At 42.2% G+C, this 19,940-nt stretch overlaps 2 protein-coding genes across 7 annotated transcripts in view; one reads left to right on the top strand and one right to left on the bottom strand.

Annotated features, from left to right (window-relative positions):
* The window catches only part of LOC109911155 (poly(A) polymerase type 3), a 328,417-nt gene that overhangs the window by 30,309 nt on the left and 278,168 nt on the right, over positions 1-19,940 (top strand). The gene's annotated exons all lie outside the window — the stretch shown is intronic.
* LOC109920787 (exportin-1-like) overlaps positions 1-19,940 on the bottom strand; it is a 62,063-nt gene that overhangs the window by 18,553 nt on the left and 23,570 nt on the right. The window contains exons 3-12 of the mRNA XM_048599978.1: positions 18,949-19,087; positions 14,261-14,442; positions 13,546-13,702; positions 12,886-13,049; positions 11,342-11,476; positions 9,306-9,489; positions 7,518-7,624; positions 5,472-5,666; positions 644-812; positions 120-254 (exon numbers count right to left, since the gene is read on the bottom strand). Coding sequence (XP_048455935.1) covers positions 120-254; positions 644-812; positions 5,472-5,666; positions 7,518-7,624; positions 9,306-9,489; positions 11,342-11,476; positions 12,886-13,049; positions 13,546-13,702; positions 14,261-14,442; positions 18,949-19,087 — 1,567 coding nt within the window. The remainder of the gene's footprint in view (positions 1-119; positions 255-643; positions 813-5,471; positions 5,667-7,517; positions 7,625-9,305; positions 9,490-11,341; positions 11,477-12,885; positions 13,050-13,545; positions 13,703-14,260; positions 14,443-18,948; positions 19,088-19,940) is intronic.

Raw genomic sequence — 19,940 nt, 5'->3', positions numbered from 1 at the left:
GTTAAGAGTCATAGTTTCCCTGCCTTCTTGAACACCCCACGAGCCCACGTCACCAGTCAGCACAGCCATTTTAGAGGGGGAGGGGCGAAAGAAAGATCAAAGTGAAAAATCTGATTTACCAGCAGTGTGCGAAGTATCAGTCACCACCGAGAAGATGTGTTGAAGAATGTCACAAAAATAGGTTTGGTAAAAGCTCTGGGCAGCTGTCTCTTCCTGTGCAACATTCTGCAGTAGAGTATAAAGTATAGACAACCCTGTGAAAACACAATCACAGAATCCAGTTCAGATCACTGCCGCAGTTCAAAGCCTGTGGGTAGACCAAAACTAGTGAGCCATATGCAAGACAAAAAAACTGCTAATATATCAAACAAATAATTTGGCAGAAACTTCATCACCCAGGCAGCATTCAGAAGACAAAAGATGCAAGCATGAGGCAAATGGCATAGATGGCAAAAGGGAAGCTAGATAAACACAAGCAAAAAAAAAGGGAGCAGTAGGACATACAGATAGGGCAAGGGTAATGTGGGAATAGGCACATGTAGAGTGTAGACATCAGCAATGACCTGCTGGGGGCCTTTATCCGTTGTCATACAGAAAGGAAGAGGAGATGGAAGTAAAAGCCTCTCTGCACAACAAAACATACCTGTATCAGCCACGTTCCTCATTGTGTGTTTGAAAGCCCAGATAATGGAGTCGAGGACCAATTTGAACTGGGCTGGAGGTATGTTCAGGAACGCAGGGAAACAATGACTATTGACTGCTTGAAGAAGCAGAAAGAAGTTAGTCCTGTGCTCTGGATACTCTTCAAAATCCTGGAGAGGAAGACAAAGAAAATTAAATTCTTGAAATTGTGTGTCATTTAGATCTTTATACAGTTTGCAGGTGGCAAATAATTTTATTGGAGATTTAAATCAGACCTCCAATTAAATTGACAGATCATTCCTGTTCATTCAAGTTCAAATTCATTGGAATTAAAATACAATTTGAACTTATTATTGCAAAAACAAACTGGGACTAATAGTGGTAGCTGGTAGACAGGGGACCTGCCAGTCTGATCTCGCACTCTCACGCAGCCAAGCTCCTATGTTATATGAGGTTTTGCTCTCAGAGAAAGCACGATGTTTCAGATTCTAAAACAGCATAAAATAAACAAAGGCATTGTTGAGATTCCGATTCATTCCCTGCTCGGCTGATGGAAAACCGCTCAGGAATGAATGTTTGCGACTGACTGATGAGGCAGTGAATACAGATAAGTGTCAGCAAATTCAAGAGTGAAAAGGAGAGATATCAGACATAGAAACTGATCAAAGTATGCAAGTGCATAATTTTTTTTTTCCAGCTTTGGGATTAGACCATCACAAGCTCTTTCAGTTCCCTACTTCCCAAAATTCCACGTTAGACATCACTAGGGAGACATGGGACAAGCAATGGCTGCACAGCAAGTTTGGTAATTAAAGTGATAAGTACCCAAGGAGAACAAAAAAAAATCTTCAGATGGCAAGGAAGTATTTTAAATTAAATTACTCAACAGATCACATCTGATGTAGAACAATTCTCAACAACAGAGCAAAAACCAGAATTACTAATCCTTACACCTCAAGTGTAGAGGTGCATATCTCCTATTGTGCAACATCTTTAGGACCCTAGGGGCAATAGTGTCATGGATCTGCTCCTCATGGGGTTATAAATAGCACACTGTGACACAGTCAGAGAGAGCACGAGGTGGAAACCGGAAGTCTACTATTGTGAATGTGAGAAAAACACGCAGTGAAGCGCATGGAATAGATGGACTAGCACTACACCGTAGAGTTTAATCTAAAATCATCTTTAAATAATGTAACACTAAGATTAGATCTGGATACATCACTGAATACTATGCAGTATATGGTCTGTAGATGTAGTAAACAGCGCTACCAGAAGAAATGAGTCAGAAGACAGTTCTTGACTATGTCATCTCCTCAACTAGTCTTGAACCCAAATGCATGGATGTAGATGCAACACTACACAACAAAAGATTTTCTACACTCACTGGACCTTTGGGCTCTTTGAACTAAAAAAGTGTCACTGTTGTGTGTATTGGATCTGGAGCTTCCAAAACACCCAAATTATACAAACTAGTTTCTTATATGGAACAGGTGGAGATGCTCACTGCATCAGCCTGGGCTAGAGTCGGACATCGATTCCAGACAGAAAGAAAGTCATGTGCTCACAATCCGAAAGTACCATTGCAACACCCACTAACTGTACATTTTATTTACACCAGCCATTTAGACATAGGAAAATTAAGAACAAAAAAAGTTACTTTAACAGATGAGCAGAACGAAGTTGTGGCTAGGTAGATAAGTTGACAAAGCAGCAGTGGGAACATAAAAGTACTATGAAAATATAAAATGAGAACTGCAACTCAATAATAGCCACAGGGCTAATAAACAATCACAGGATCTGACTTCATGTTTGTAGTAACAATATGGAATTTAACCAATAAACCAATAATGAGTCAGAAAAGGGTGTGCTGTGGCACAGTGCTTAGCACTGCAGCCTCTTAGCACCAGGGACTTGGGTTCAATTCCAGCCTTAGGTGACTGACTAACCGTGTGGAATCTGCACATTCTCCCTGCGAGTTTAGGTGGACTGGCCATGCTAAATTGCCCCACAGTGGCCAGGGATGTGCACGCTAGGTGATTAGCCATGATAAATGTTGGAATGGGTCTGGGTGGGATGCTCTTTGGAGGTTTGGTGCAGACGCAATGGGCCAAATGGCATCTTTCTGCATTGTAGGGATCCTATTATTCTCTTAAACCAGCCTACAGAATTTAGAGGGGATTCAAAATTTCCAATCCACAGGAATTTGAAAATATCCTGTATATCACAAAACATTTTCTGCATCATCAATAATTCAACAGTACCTCAATAGAGAGAATTTAACCATGTTTGCCTCCTCCCATCCCTTTGCTTTGAACTGGGATAGAAGGTGGGGACAGAGTTTTATAGGGGTTTGAGTGATACAGACTATGGTGAGATTTATGACAGAATCAGATGAAAAGTCCAGCAAGTCCACTTCTATGCCAGGAGCATCTTGCTCGGTTGTTTATTCATTCGTGGAGTGGTGAAATGAGTTACTCATTTGGAAAGAGGAGAGATGACACCCCTGGGGCAGCAAAGGATGGGGATGGGGGAAGGGGCACCCAGCTCAGGCAGAGGGCCTTTGGGATACAGGTGGGGTCTGCAGTGGGTCAGCCCCAACTCCACTTCTTGAGGATGAGTGAGGCGTGGAGTTGATGCAGACTTCATATGACCTGAGACACAGATCAAATTGTGCCAGATGCTGGAGCAGGACCCAAGGACTGCAGAGAGGGGCCCCACCTGTCCTCTTCTGGGGGGAGTGAAGGTTTCAGCTGCTTTGATCTCCAGTGCGACTGGCTCCTTCTAGGCAGCAACAGGTGACCCATAAATGACCTCTCAGTCATGCAGCCACAGATACAATTAAGACAGGGACTGATGACTCAATGCAAGATCACAATGATTCACTTGGCTTCCTGACGATGATGTCAGTGCTGAAGCCCTGGCAGAATTTTAGGATATTTATTGGGCTCCATCAATAGTACAAGCAGTACAAGCCATAACACAACACTACAGAATTCATCAATCAGGAAGGGGTCCCATTCCATTAATGGTGGTCTATGTTCATAGTTACCACTACCTGGGGATACATGCCCACTGCCGAGAGTTGCCGAGTCTCCTACATCCTGGAGCACCCTCATGCATCTAGTGTGTTTGAGGGTCTAGGATCTTTTAAGGCTCAGTACCGTGGAACTAAGGGCTACCCTTTGTGACCACAGTTAATGACACGATTGTGCAACTCCTGACTGATGCAAAGTACAGGTACAGTGCTACCCATGTTTCCACCAGGCCTATGGTGGAGCAGACGACAGAGTTATCAAAGATACAGTTGGACAGAGGCAGCAGTGGGGGAGGCAATAAGGTGATACACTGGATGCCGAGAAACTGAGGAAAGGGGAACATTCTTCAACTTCTGAGGTGGACTACAATGATGACAAGGAAACAGTCATCGAGGAGGAGGAAGCTCTCATTGTCCATTAGAGTTCAGCTGCACTAGGCACTAAAAATCAAGACAGAAACTGATCACTGATACCCATATCCAGCTTGGTGCAGCAGGCCATTATGGACCGTTAAAAAGTGTCTTTTGTCATCACACTAACATTTGGTTTGCATTAGAAGAGTGGACTGAAGCATCTATAGATCTTGTGTGCATTCCCTTTTCGTGGCTAGAAGTAGAAGCTTGTGCTTCCAATTTTCTGATCGTTTGTTTGTAGGTGATGTTTTCCCACTGGACAATGACAAGGTCTGTGTCTGCAGTGGGCATTAGGGACAAACAGCAGAGACTTATACAGGGTGTTCAGAATGTAGCTACGGTGGGGTAAACTTTGGGGCCTGCCTGTTGAACAGTGACTAGGGTGAGAGAATGGGGTTGTACGTGCGAGAGAGGGTCAGCCATGCTGGCTGTGAGCCGCGAGGCTTTGTGACTGCTATGCCATTACATTACCAGGTGGAGGAGGAATGCAGATTTGCCACATTTGCTCAGGTGCACAGTGACCTATCGTGGATGGCGTGGAGCAAGGGATATTGGTCTTTCAACCAAAATCCGCTGAGTGGAGAGCTATTCTGGGAACTGGACGTACTAAGATAGGGTTAGAATCAGTATTGAGGGTGCAGTAAGGTCAGGGTGGGTCGTTAAATTAGGTCCCTTTGGTAAAATACAGTGCAAAATCTCACTCAGCCTCACAGTGCAAATCCTTCCAAAATACTCGACACAACTTACACTTAGCCATAAAAATGGTCAGATTCGGCCCAAGTTTCCAATGCTAGGACACCACACATTCTATTTATTTGGCACCGGTCAGGCTAGACAACTGGGCTGTGACACTGGGAGGTCCAGTTAAGCCCACCCTTCCCCTACCCAATGTCCAAAGATGCACATCCAACGTAAGGGGATCATTGATTGGTATCTCAAACAAAAATTCTGGCTGGGATAGACTGGATGGAGATTAACCAAAGAAATTTCCATATTTTCATACAAATTAAAACTCTTCTTCCTTACAAATTATGGCAAATATAACATTATGTTTTGTTAGAGAAGTGTGCCCAAATTCCTGGTTGATCTAAGTTGGCCTTGCTTTAAAATCAATGCCCACATCGGAACTGCTAATTTACCATATTTAGATCTAGAAAGGGATACAACTAGCATAGAAACCAATGACTAAACATGCTCTTTCAAAGCATTAGCAGAGGCTGCATTGGAAACTGAGCAAAGAAAATTAGTTCCAGTCCCTGCACTAAGACAATGCCAAGGACACGTTTACTTTCCTTCAGCTCTTGGAATGCAATGGCTTCCACAAACAGAGTTACACAACACGCAGTTAAGAATTTCCTACACTCAGAACGAAAGTTACCTTGTTGATCATGTCCAGAGTACACTCAAACAAGGCATCAAAGATCTGGGGGACCTCCGCAGTAATGTGGTTCTCCAATTTATTCACAATGGTGGCCATTGTACTCAAAACCTCAGGCTCCCGGGCTGCAGGGACATTCCTCTGGTAGTCGATCAGCACTGCGTCAAGCAATGGGGGGACAAAATTTTCTGCAACCTGACAAAGGAGAGAGAGAGGGGGGGAGAGAGAGAGAGAGAGAGAGAGAGAGAGAGGTGAGAGAGTGTAGCTTGGTATCTTGGCATAACATCTTTATTTATTTGTTGTTAAATGATAATAGAACTAAGCCTCAGACACACAAGAGTGGCAAATGAGTCTAGAAAAATCGGGAGCACATTCTTGGCATCAGAGGGCGAGAGTCAAGTCTGGTCTTTATTCATTAAGTGCTAAATGCTGATTGAGTACACTGCCCACGTCTCCTCACTTGATAGGCACATCAGACTTCGAGAAGTCAAAATAACAATATAAAAATGAAGCCACTGTTCTAATAACCACTTCGTCTAATCCTTTGACAAACACTCCTTTCCAAACCCTTCTCTGCTCAATGTCTCCAGTTCAGGCATGCAATTTGCAACCCTAGTGCAGTGGTCAACCCAGAGCTTAAATTTTAGGTCTTGCATCACAAAGACCACTTACTTCCACATTGTTCTCAGCGCAGTCCTGCAATTACTGAGAAATCACATACTTGCCTTTGTCACTTCCAAATTCCAGTACTCTTAAGTCTCTTCTGCCATCCACTTCAAACTCCAGAGAAAATCCAAAACTCTACCACAACAGACTTTGCTTGCTAAACATTCCCAAGCTCAGTGACTTTCACCGGTTCCCCACAACATAAAATATTCATCAAATCTCTACACTGCCTTGTCCTACCCCAGCAGACCTCTATCCCACCTGACCACCCATTCCTCTGGCCACTCTTTTGTTGTACAATCCTTTCCACCTAGAGCTCTAGTATGGCCTGCACGCTGTCCTAATCTTTCTTCCCAAATTCCCTCACCTCCTTTAGAGACGTGTTCTCAACATCCATCTCTGCAAGCAAGTTCCTAGCTAATCCTAACTTCTCCCTTTCCGACAAGTGGCCAGTCTTCTCCATGGCCCCCTGCAAGCGTCTATGGGTCATTCCCTTACAACAGTACTTCCCAAACTTGCTCGCAACTCTGACCCCAATTCATGGCTTGAAAACATGCTTGGACAGCATAATAGGAACTGCTGGATCAGGGGAAGGGGAGCGGTGAGAGAGCTGCAGGATCAGGGACAAAGTGTAACCGAGGGGCCAAGGGTGGTAGGGGAAAGAGAAGCAACACACTTGATCTTCAGGGACTTTTTTTTTTTTGAAAACCTGCCTTTTCACCAAAGCAGGATATCAGGCCTCAAAAGGATCAGTTAGGCCGTGACCATGATTAAAAAAATCAAAAAAAAAGACTTAAAGCTATTGATACTATCAGGATTCCATGTCAGCAATTGTGGCCTTAGAGCCTGCAACCGCATTGGGGGTCATGACCCACATTTTGGCAAGCCGTGCTTTGCAGGCTCTTTATAGAGCAGGATCTAAGAAATAGGAACAGGAGCTGGTAATTTGACCCATCAATACAAAGATCTCACTGTGGCCTTAAGTGCATCTTCCTGTCCATCTGCCATGACCCTCAATTCCCTGGTCAATCAGAGAGCTGCCCAGGTCAGCCATGAGCAGACTCTATAATCCAGCCTCTCCTGCATCCTGTGGAAGAGAATGCAAAAAAAACCAGAAAAAAAAAAAAGAAATCCCTCTTTGTATATGGTTTAAAAAAAGAGAAAGATGACACAAAATAGCTGTCCAAGTAGGAGAAGGGGGCACAGGTCCAAAGTGAAGGTCAACAGATACACTCTTCAAACAACTTTTGAAAAGTGATCAGTACACTCAATGGGGCAATTAGAGAGTGAAAACACATCTTTTTAAACAAAAAATTCAAATGGAAGAAGAATGTAGGGCTGTTCTGGATAGATAACCCATACTGGGGCAATTATACTCACCAGCTGTGGATCGGAGGACCGGCTCACCCACCCAGATATCAGTTTTAAAGTCTCCCTCTTTACTGTCCTCATGCTTTTGATTAAAGGTTGCTTGGTAACAACTTCACCTAAATGGGGAAAAAGAAATATACAGTACACATACTAAACAGTTATCAGGATCATTGACCTTTCTTTGTGTAGGCTGGTCAGCAATTTTGCCTGTTTTATCTTAATTGCATGGCACCCTCTCCACACTAGCCTGCAACAATGAGAGATTGGGAGTAGGGAGAGAAGAAACCAAGAGGGTTAAGGGTGGGACTGGAGGTAGAGGGCACAGAGGCCGTGCAATCGGATACTACGAAGATGTGCCAGACAGGCCTTGCCCATGAACTTGGCAATGGCTTGTCGGTCGAGGGGTATGATTCTCACTTAGGGGCTTGTATACTGGGGTGGTACAGTGATTAGCACTGTTGCCTCACAGCGCCAGGGACTCTGGTTCGATTCCAGCCTTGGGCGATGGTTGTGTGCAGTTGCACATCCTCTCAATGTCTGTGTGGGTTTCCACCAGATACTCCACATTCCTCCCACACTTTCCTTCCACAGTCTAAAGATGTGCAAGTTAGGTGGATTGGTCGTGGTAAATGCAGGGTTACAGGGATAGGATAGAGAGCTGAGTCTAGGTGGGGTGTTCTTCAGAGGTTCAGTGAGACTCGACAGGTGAATGGCCTCTTTTCGCATTGTGGGGATTCTAAGATTCTAACTCCTTGCACCAACCCTGCATTGTAGCCCAACACAACATTGTGCCTGCCACCTTTTGACTGCACATCACAGCTTAGTCTCAGGCTGGGAGCAAACAAAAATGTTCAACTGCAGGAAATCAAAATTATCACACAATGGTCTAATTTCTAACTAACTATCTTAAAACATACTGTGATGTAACATAGTGATAAAGTTCTCTTTCTGATATGGGGAGGAAGGGTGAGAACAGGAGAAATAAAAAGACAGGGTGCACCTCATATCAGTGTCAAAATGCACAAACTCTCACGCGCAGCTCTGTATTGATGTAAACATGAAGGAATGGCTGTTGACAAGGAAACCCCTTAATTTGGTTTTCAAATCCAGTCCACCCAATGGGATAGGTCAACTGGGCGACTGGCTTCCAATGTAGAACACCACCAGCAGTGGGTTCATTTCCCCACATCAGCTGGAGGTCACCATGAAGGTTCCACCTTCTCAACATCACCCTGCTCCTGAGGCATGGTGGCCCTCAGATTAAGCCACCACCAGTCATCTGTCTCTATAGTATTTAGATGAGCACTTAAGATGCAGAGGTACCAAAAGCTATGGGGCATGCACTGGAAAATGGGATTAGAACAGTCAGGTGTTGTTTTTGACCAGCACTGACTGAGATGGACCCTTTTCAATGCTATAGATCTTTATGCCTCTACTCTTGGTTTATCATAAGCCTATTGGATATCCAAGCTCTCCTTTACCAATTGGACAAACCTCTTATTTATGTCCAAGCCATAAATTAGATTCGATCTTTAGAGAAGATACCAGGTGGATTCAGGAGTGGTCTATTCTACTACTTAAACCTGTTCCATCACTTAATTTTACCCAACCTGGCTCCACAAAATTTAGTTTTTGTGCCTAACAATAGTCTATCAACCTCAGCATTAAGATACTGAATTGACCCCCTATCCACAATAGCCTTTTGGGAGAAGGTTTTCATTCTGGGAGGAGAACTTTGGAACAACCAGCTTAAAACATCCAACCCCACCTCCCCCTGGAAAAAAAGTGGCTAGTTACCATTGGCCTGGATAGCGGCAGAGATATTCTCACTCAAACACTTGTAAACGTTGAGCATGTCCAGATATATCCGTCCCAGCTGAATGACGAATGGATGTCCAACTGCCTTGCAGGCCCTCACGTTGGTCTTCAAGATGCTGCCAAGCTGCTTCACCGTCTCTGCATCCTTCAGAATGTCCACATTCTTTATAAAACATGATTTGAGTAAATGGAATTTGTACACATTCGGGCAAAAGAAATGCTGTAAAATACTTCCTCCATGCACTTATAACTCTCAGCGTTCCTTCCTGCCACCCCCACAACCCCAGATCCCTCCCATCCCCAACACCGTTATCTGTTGTAGCTGTGTATTTTTTTTTGCCCGGAGAGGGGATGCAGCATGCATTGTGGGAGACTCTCTTCATGACAGTCATGCTGGCAAAGTGCTGACATCCCTTCACACTTAACATGCACAAGGAAGGCCTCTAGCCTCTACTTGCCTTATTCTTATCAAGACTGCCATAAGGCTAACTTGGAGCTCAGGCCAATGGACAGGGATTGGGGAGGTGACGGGAGATTAGTGGGGAAGAAACTCCAAGATGTTATTTCTCCACTCCTTGCTGGGAGAAATAACATGCGATCTATTGATGACACTCATTTGGGCAACAAATCTAGGTGGTGGTAGATATTGTGAAAACATTGCAAAGATGCCTCAAGGAGATTTGAAGAGGCTCAGAGAGCAGGCAAAAACTTGGCAGATGGAGTAAAATACTAAATATGAGATTGTGGTGGAAAAAAAAATAGGGACAGAGAGCATTCCTTGAATGGTAGGAGACTTGGAAGTGTTGCAAGTTCAGAAAGGACTCGGGTATTCTTCAGTAATGGAAGAGGTAAATGGTACATCGGCCTTTATTATAAGACAATGTGTGTACAGAACTAAACATATCTTGCCGTAATTATGCAGCGTCTTAGTGAGACCACACCTGGAGATTATATCTTGCTATAGGCAAGAAGACACTCTCTAAAGAAGGAGCACAAAGAAAGACTCACCAAACTAACTCCTGAGACGAAGGGATTAAGTTATGTGGAAAGATTCAATAGGCTGGGCTTACATTCCCTGGAGTTTAGCTAAATGAGCGATGATCTCTACCAAACATGGAAAATTCTTATAGGGATTGATAAAGCAAATGCAGGATAGATGTTCCCCTGCTTGGGGAGGTCTAAAAAACAAGAGAGACACCATCTCAGGATAAAAGAGCATGCCTTTTAGACCCAAAATATGGCTTTTCTACTTGGGGATGGAGGACATTTGGAATTCTCTGCTCCAGAGGGCTGGGGAGGCTCAGTCGTGGAGTATTTTCAAAACTGAGATCAATGGATTTCAACATATTAAAAACATCAAGGGATATAGCATTAGTTCAGGAAAATGTTGTTGAAGTAGATGATTAGGTATGATCTTGCTGAATGGCAGCGTGGGCTTGAAGTGCTGAAAGGCCTACTCCTGTTCTTATGACGAGAGAGATGGAGAAGTGTAACGTTTGGGACAGCGTTTTCTTTTCTATTCTAGCCACAAGAGGATCTGGAGTTTTCGAAGCCTTATACTGAACATACGGTCTCAATTTTGGTGATAAAGTTGTCAAGGACACTGGTTTAAGAGATGAAATTGGAATGTAGGATTTAAGAAAACGATTGATAAAGAAGCCACAGCTTATAAATTACTCATAGTTCATCACTGTGGAAATAAAGGAAACAAAAATAGTTGCGGCATTTATTGCCTCATTGTTATAATGTTTGTTGAATGTCACGGAGGACTTAGAACAGTTCTTGTTTACTATGCAAAAATGGTCTTATTCTGCCATAACCAAATAAGTAGTTAGACTTTATGCTCATTTCCAATTTCAGACATCTATGTTCTCCATTCTTTCACGAAAATTATACTGATAGAAAGCACTCATTTAAGATTATTGAATGAATTCAATAATTCTACATAAGGGAAGACAACTAAGTAGACTGTCCACTACTGAATGATGAATTGACCTCTCAGTTGTCTAACTCACCTTCGTTGCTTGCTGAATAATGCTGTCCCACACCTGGTTAGGCAAAAGCATGTACTTCTCAATTAGATGCTCCTGGACAGTTTGATCAGTTTGAGCTCCAATCATGTAACCAACAGCTTCATAGAACGTGTGCACCTGAATTACAAGAATAAAATTTTAAACTTTTCCTCAGAGTTAATGAGGTAGAAAGCGGGCTGTCAGCACTGCAATGAGTCAGACAAAGCAAGGAGGACAGCATTAACCGGACACTTTATTCTAGAAGGCAGACACATTCATTAGACTAAATTGGAAAGTCCTAGACTGTGGTCAGAGACAAGAGGGTGAGAGTGAGGCTGGTATGGGGGATCAAGGGTGGTAGCCTCAGTTTTTGCAAAAGTCCCACAGGATCAAGATTCTTGCAGCTTGTATGGACAAGAGTAGACATGTTTCTCCACAGCCAAGAATGAGTCCAAGAGGCTGCTCTGCCCAGTGCCAGGGTCTAGGGCATTGCTCTAAGTGGAGAGGAACTTCAACAGGAAGTAGAGGTTCCAAATGTCATGGTCCATGTGGGTACCAACAGCATGGATAGAATTAAGAAGAGGTTCTGCTTCGGGATTACAAGCAACTCGGGACTAAGTGATAAAAGCGGAAATACACAAAAGAAAAACTTTCCAGATGACTATTCTCAAGCAAATTGCCAAAAGGTAATAAGGTCAGAGAGTTGTGTGCATTTGGTGTGAGAAAAATGGATTTCAAATCATGGATTTCAAATCATGGGACATTGACACTAGTGCTGGGGAATGGAGGGAGCTGTACTTTTAGGATGCTCTTACTTGGAGTACCCTGGGACCAGTGTTCTGGCAAATCATATTACCGGAGCACAAGAGAGGGCTTCAAGTAGAAAAGTATGTTATTTTTGGTGGATGGGCATGAAGTGATTCCTTCAGTATAGAGGGTGTTGGGGTACATTGAAGGCAGAAATCAAGGTGGCTAAAAACAGGAGACTAGACAGCTTTGGTAGATAAAGGTAAAACGAGAATCCAAAAGAGATTCTGCAAGTATAAAGAAGGGCAAAAGAGTAACTAGGGAGAGAATAGTAACACAAGGGAGAGAATTCACATGGCACCGAAGTAATAATTTAGCAAAGTAGTGTTATGGATAATAATAATTTGAGTGTGGCAAGGACAGAGTATAAAATCATCTACTATTCAATAAATCCTCTTAGAATTTGTTACACAAACTACTGTCTGCCAACCATTTGTCTTGTTGCCAAGACCCAATGAATGGATCAAGTAATTTACAAAATGATCGACCCCTTTCACACAGTTTTACAGGGAACAATCCAACAGATAGAAACAGTGACCCAACTTCCAAAACATGTCATGAAACCAACTCCATTAATCCAAAGGCATGAGGTACAGCAGTCTATTTCTTCCCAAACCCTCACGCACCACTCCCCACACAAAAAGCTAGCTGCATTTCATATCAAGTGATGAGTGGCTGTCGGTACCTCTTTAAAAGGGTTTCTTAAAAAACCTTAGATACACGCATGAAAACGCACTTACTTGATGAGGCTGCAGGTCACAAATGATGGTGTTGATATTGGTCAAGATCTCATCAATGAAAGGCATTACCTCTCCTACTTGCACTTGTACAAAGTGACGTCTGCACTTTTGGGCTATCTTAATAAATGTGTCACAAGCCATGTCCTGGACACCATCATGGGTCTCTGCAAGAAGCATTAACAAGGTGTGTAAAGCTATTTCTTTGTGTTAAAAAAAAAGTAAATTTACCTTAAACTTTACATCAAAAATCTTTCATAGGTTTAGTTGCATTTAAAAAGTCCAAATTTAATGTCATAGCTCTCCATAGGATACATTCATTCCAGAGTTCTACATACCCTTTCTGGAGAAAACGTAGTGCTCTATAAAAATCAGAACAATATTAATCCAAAATTTTCCATACACCACCCCTCACCCTCACAAGGGGTAGAAGTATTTTTACACTAATATTTGAATCATCTCCATAAAACCTTACAAAACACAGTTTAACTTTAAGCACTCAAGTAAAGTTCGACAGCAAATGTATCTTGATTAGCATATACACTATTTTGCACCCAAGAAGGCATTTTTAATCTGTGCAAAGTCTGATGACTAAGCAAACCTGCACAACAGCAATTAACTCCACATTGACTACATTCTGGCCTTCATGACAAGCCTCCTTACCATGCATAAACTCAAACAGTTTGTTCACCACGGTCTTTAGGAACTTCCAGTGAGCTCGCAGGAATCGGGGATACTGTCCCACCACGTACATTATATTAGAGGCGATAATAGCCTTGTTATCCTTCCCACGTTTTTGTTCACAAAGGCCCAGCAAATCCTTCAAAGTCAAAAAGTTTCAACAATAAGTAAAACAAAAAGTGAATCAAGCTATCATACCCTATTTATTGTGTGTTCAAGGTATCACTAAGCCTCAAGTGTCTAAGGGAGCCAACTTGACAACCCCTGCTCTAAATAAAAAAGGATTTAGGAGCAAAACCTTCTTCCATTAAGAAAAAAGTGTCAAGAAGAATTATCAAACAAACATTAAACAACTTAGACAGCACCTCTAACGTGATTCCATGAAACATTTCATGATGCTTCAAAGGAACACTACAATACAACATACAACAGCAGCAATGAAGGAGGTGCTTGGTCAAAGGGGTAGATTTTAAGACATATTTTAAAGAGGTGGAAAACAAGGTGCAGAAACTGGGGAAGAATTTTTCTGGCAGTGGGGGAAAACAGGAGTGGGTATGTGCACACATGCTTAGGCAACTGAAGGCACAGCCACCTACAGAGGAGCAATTATTACTGGGAATGCAAAAGAAGCCAGAGTGTAGATATCAGACGGTTGAAAGTCAGAAGAGATTATGGGAATTCTCTATCACCATCTGACCTTGATGACAGTGACGAGAAAGCGTTTCTCATCCTCTTCATGCATTGCACCACTGATGGAGCCGATAGCCCAACAAAGTGTATTGAGGTTCTTCCACGACCATTCTGTACCATTCACTTGATTATGTAGCTTCTCGGTCATAATGCATTCTGTGTCAGCATAGTCTAAATGCGTGAGATAGACTGAAACAGGAAAACAAAGAAGCCTTAAAATCATAGAATCCCTACAGTGCAGATAAATGCCATTTGACCCATCAGCTTTGTACGGATCTTCCGAAGAAGATCTTCCCACCCAGAACCACCACCTCCTCCACCCTATCCCTGTACCCCTGCATTTACCTTGGCCAATCCACCTAACATATACATCTTTGGACTGTGGGAGGAAACCCATGCAGACTTGGGGAGCATGTGCAAACCCCACATGGACACCCAAGGCTGGAATCAAATTTGAGTCCATGGTGCTCTGAGGTACCTGTGCTCACAACTGTACCACTATGCTGCCCTTATTCAAGGGTTTCACACTTGTCCATTTCTTCCAACAAACAGGTCCGACAGCAAAAGGAAAAGTCAGGGTCTACAACCTCCCCTCTATTGTTTGGCCAGTGTTTCTGTTCTTTTACAATGCTCCTTCTGGAACTGCACTTCATGTCCTCCTCAACTCTTAATGATTGAGATACATCTTAGCATTTCTTAATTTAAAAAAAAGGGAAATATTATTGCTTGGACAAGCACTTCATGAAGCAGTCATCATTTTTTAAAAGATCAGACGGACTGGAGAAGGGCTGTTGTATTCGGAGTTAAGTCAATTATGGGATACCAACAGACAGGACAAAATCCTCAGCGTCCTCCAGGGAGTTTGGGATAGACAGAGCATAAATTATCCTGATTTGGCAACTTTTACAGGACAGTGGGTAGAGAAAATGTTTCATTGATCCCACGGTCAGAGCTGAGGAACTATGTTGGAACAAACAGGTTCGAGGGAGAATTATTCCAAAGCAAACATTGTAACAGCTGATCAGAAAGTGCGTGGTTGGTATTCCGGGTCTGCAAACACAATATTCTGGTGTCTTGTTTTCTTCATTTATGGAATGTGGGCGTTGCTGGCTGGCCCAGCTTTTATTGCCCATCCTAACTGCCCTTGAAAAAGTGGCAGAGAGCTGCCTTCTTGAACCCACTGCAGTCTATATGCTGAAGGTAGACCCACAAGTCACAAGGCAGGGAATTCCAGGATTTTAACCCAATGACACTGAAGGAATGTCAATATATTTCCAAGTCAGTATGGCTAGTTGCTTGGAGGGGAACTTACAGTTGGTGGTACTTTCATCTATTTGCTACCGCTTGTCATTCTAGACTAAAAAGAGGTTATGGTTTGGAAGATACCACCACAAGGAGCCTTGGTGAATTTTTGCAGTGCATATTGTAGATGGTGCACACTGCTGCATTGGAGGAGGAGGAGATGGGGATGTAGGGTCAATCAAGTGGGCTATAAACCAAAAATTTGTAATGCCTGCCAGCATCTGACAAGAGAAAATACTGTGGGTTTGTCAGAAAATGGAAAACAAACATTACAAATCCTTTTGCAGAACTGATCATAATATTAATAGAAGGTAATTCTTTTTCATAGGGCCGATCATAGTTCAGAAAAAGATTTTGTTTTTACGCAATCACCTCCCCTTTTAGTTGCTTTATGCTACAATTAAAAGGAAAGTCTAAATTCATTCCCAGACCTTCTCTAACATTTAGGAAAAAACGAAACACTATATGAATTGCAGTGTGAAAGAGGACACTCGGCCCAAAACATACCGCTGACGTTTTCATTCCGGTTGTATGCATGTTTAAAAAAAAAGTCATTCATGGACTATGGGTGTTGCTGGCTAGGCCAGCATTTATTGTCCATTCTTAACTCAAGTTCTGGGTAGTTCCGAAACATCTTGAACCACTGGTGTGGGTACTGCTGCAGTGATGTTAAGGAGGGAGTTTCAGGATTTTGACCCAGAGACAGTGAAGGAACAGCAGTTTAGTTCGAAGTCAGGATGACATGCAGCTTGGGAGAGGAACCTGTAGGTGGTGGTGTTCTCAAATATCTGATATTCATGTCCTTTTAGATGTTGGGGGTTTGGAAGATGCTGTCAAAAGAGGCTTGGTGAGTTGAAGTGCATCTCAGATGGTACACACTGCTGTCATTATACGTCAATAGTGAAGGCAGTAAATGTTGTTGGTGGTGGACAGGGTGCTAATCAAGTGGGCTGTTTTGTCTTGGATGGGGTCAAGTTCTTGAATGTTGCTGAGCTGCATTCATCCAGGCATGTGCAGCCCTAGCCCCGTACTGTTGGTTCCTATTCTTCATCCACCAATTCAGCCTAATCTTTGAAACTGAATCTTTCTGCAACAACCAATAAACCTGGAATTAATTTCAGAACACTCTGCAAATTAACATCTATTGCTGTGACCATGCACCAACGTCAGTTTAACCTGAATTCCTCAACCACTGAAAACTCTGCTTCTAACAACCATATCCCATATTTCCACTTTTTGAAATATAAATTTTCCCTGTAATCATAAGAAAAAGAACTCCAATAATGCTATTTTTTTAAATTCTGAATTCCTGGCACTTCTGAAAAAGAAAGTTGTTCTGACCACAGATGAAAACCCCGATGATTAAATTTTGCTTGCATAAGTTGCCACTCCCAAATAGCATTAATTATTCTGTCAAAACATACAGGTAATCCCCAAAGTTTTCATTTTGACTCGCCATGCTTTGGTACAATTAAAATTCAACCAGAACAATGCACTGCCCAAGACAGCAATGAATTAGGTAGCTGACATGCTTATAACACAGGTCAGGGATGACTTATTTTTGGGTAGGGCTCGAATTGGATCCAAGACAACTGAAGTGACTTCTACCCAATTTTCATTTGATCATAGCACCAAAACCTCTACTTAGTTCAGAACCTCAATTACGTTGCTCTTAAGTCATCTGGGTGTCTAAAAGACATTGACAGTTTCTCTTAACATACAGAGCACTTACATAGAAGTAGCCTAGCATTTTACGCTGCCTATTCATTAGATTCCAGATTAAAAAATGAAACAATATCTTTCAGCATCAATGCCATTAACAGAGTATAGTACCACGTTGGAGCTTAATCTTTTCAACCTCACCAGTATTTGAGGATTGGCAGAAGTGGTAAACATTATGGGAACACCAATGTCACTTCTTCGTTGTACCCATTTTGTTTTGACAGGCTATACAGGGGTCAGTTTTTTTTTTTAAATTCATTCACAAGAAGCCAACATCTTCGGCATGTTCAAGACTATATATACTTAAGAAACAACGTCATACTTCCCAAACCATACCCTTCAAAAGAAGATATTTTAACCCTGCAAATACCTTCATATCCTCACAAGCTTTAGGACACCCTGCAAAAAGTGAAAAACTGCCAGACTGGACCCAAACCTCCTTCATCAGACAACCAGCACAAAACACTGAATAGCAATCGGGCACAGGAACTCCAGTTACATGTAATCCTCCCTGCTTAAACTTTCCAAAAAGAAATGGAGGTCAAATGCAATATTCCCATGCTGCGCACAGCCAAGATCAAGTCAATTAGAATTTGTACATAGGAACAGGAGTAGGCCATTTGGCACCTCCGGCCTGCTTTCCCATTCAATGAGATCATAGCTAATCTTTATGGTGCAGGAGGAACTAATTCAACCCATTCTGATTGCACAAGTTTTCTGAATGAGCATTTAATGTAGTTCCATTCTCTCTGCTTACTCCTGTAACCCTGCACGATAACAGTTTAATTCCCTTTTAAATACTTCAAATCAATTTACCTTCACCACACTCTCAGATAGTGCATTCCAGTCCCTCACAGGAACAGGAGTGGGCCATACAGCAACTCAAGCATGTTCCACCATTCAATTAGATTACATCTGGCCAGTGGGCTAACTTCATATACCTGCCGCCTTTGGCCCATATCCCTCAGCACCTTAGTTTAACAAAAACTAATGACTGACCCAGCATCCGCTGTCATTTGTGGAAGGGAGTTTTAAACATCTATCAGCCTGTCTACAACTATAACACTCACTCATGAAAGCATCTCTTCTCATGTCACTTCTGCTTCTTTTAATAACTACTTCAAACTCATGTCCTCTTGTTTGAGATCCTTTCGCGATTGGGAACAGTTTTTCGGTTTACACATCCAGACCCCTCAAAAACTGAACGCCTATTAGATCTCAAACTCCTTTTCATGGAAAATAGTCCAAACTTCTCCAACCCATCTTCGTAACTGAAGCTTTCCATCTCAGGAACTATTATTAAGAATCTATTTTGCATTCCCTTCAAAGCCTTCACATCCTTTAACATGTGGCACCCAGATCTGGATGCAATAGTCCAGTTTAGGCTGAAACAGTATTTCATTCAAGCTCAATATAACCTCCTTATTCTGATACTCCACACTGCTATAATAAAGCCAGTGTTATTGTATGCTTTATTCATCACTCTCTCAACCTGTTCTGCCACCTTTATTGACTTATTCACCCACGTTTGTCCGATCCTGCATCCCCTTTAGAGTTGTATCTTTATTTTACCTGGTACTCTCCATTTCTTCGTACCAAAATATGATCAATTCACATTTCTCCATATAGAACTTCAACCCTAAAGATAATTGTAAGAAACTTCAAGCTTACCAAGTGTCTCTCTCATTGTTTTGTACAGATTGATGGAGTCTGTGTCCTTCATGAATTCCCGAACAACTTCTCCCTGCTCATTCTCCACAACAAGCACCTCTTCTGGTTTTGCCATTCGGCTGATCATGATAAGCCTCACCTGAAAAAGAAAAACAAAAATCCACTTGTTTATTAAGTACAAATCAAGAGATAATTAGTGTGAGGACAGTTCAAACAAGTTTGTACATACGGCTGCTGCGTGGTACATGCCCTACGTAAGTTGAAAAACCAACAAGCTATTGACCAGAGTGTGTCAGAAAACTGGCTTAGGTTCATTCTATTTAAAGTTTGCATCAGCAAAAATGTGACGTTGAGATCAGGCTGTTAGCTTTGAATGACTGATCAGAATTTGGTGCTGGTACCAGGTCAACTGACTGCCCTCTTGGCGTCATATAGCTCAGGGAGATTGATGGGGAAAGCATCGATAATGTGAGAACACTTAAGAAAGATGAGGCAAGGCTTAAACAAAGTATAGGTTTCACCTTGGTTTTAAAGAAATGAATCTTTATTTTTAAAAAAAGTTACTTTATGGTAAGGGATTGCCGAATAAAGATGATTAATTAATCGTTCAGCAAGAGCAGTGGTCATTAGTGAACGCAGGCAGATTTCAGTTCAACACCATCGTGTAATGCAATCACTAACTATGCAGAGTGAAGGACATATACATTGTTAAGGAGAGAACCAAAAACAACAAACAAGTAATAAATCAGATCACTAGTTAGCCAATCGTATGTGTACACCTTCTTGGTGATGGGTGGGAGCCGAGGAATAGGTCATACATACACAGGAGAGTGGAGGTCAGAAGAAAAGGAGGAAATAAATTAAGTTCAGTTCCAACGTCACTTGCCATAGCACCTCTGACAATTCACAGAGAAATGCCATTATTCTAATACAGGCAAGATAAAGTGCTAACTGTTAAGTAGAAACTATTGTGTGAGATATTAACAGGTGCT

The sequence above is a fragment of the Rhincodon typus genome, chromosome 8 (assembly GCF_021869965.1).
Source record: "Rhincodon typus isolate 14 chromosome 8, sRhiTyp1.1, whole genome shotgun sequence".
Lineage (NCBI taxonomy): Eukaryota > Metazoa > Chordata > Chondrichthyes > Orectolobiformes > Rhincodontidae > Rhincodon > Rhincodon typus.
This window is presented reverse-complemented; position numbering and strand designations above follow the sequence as displayed.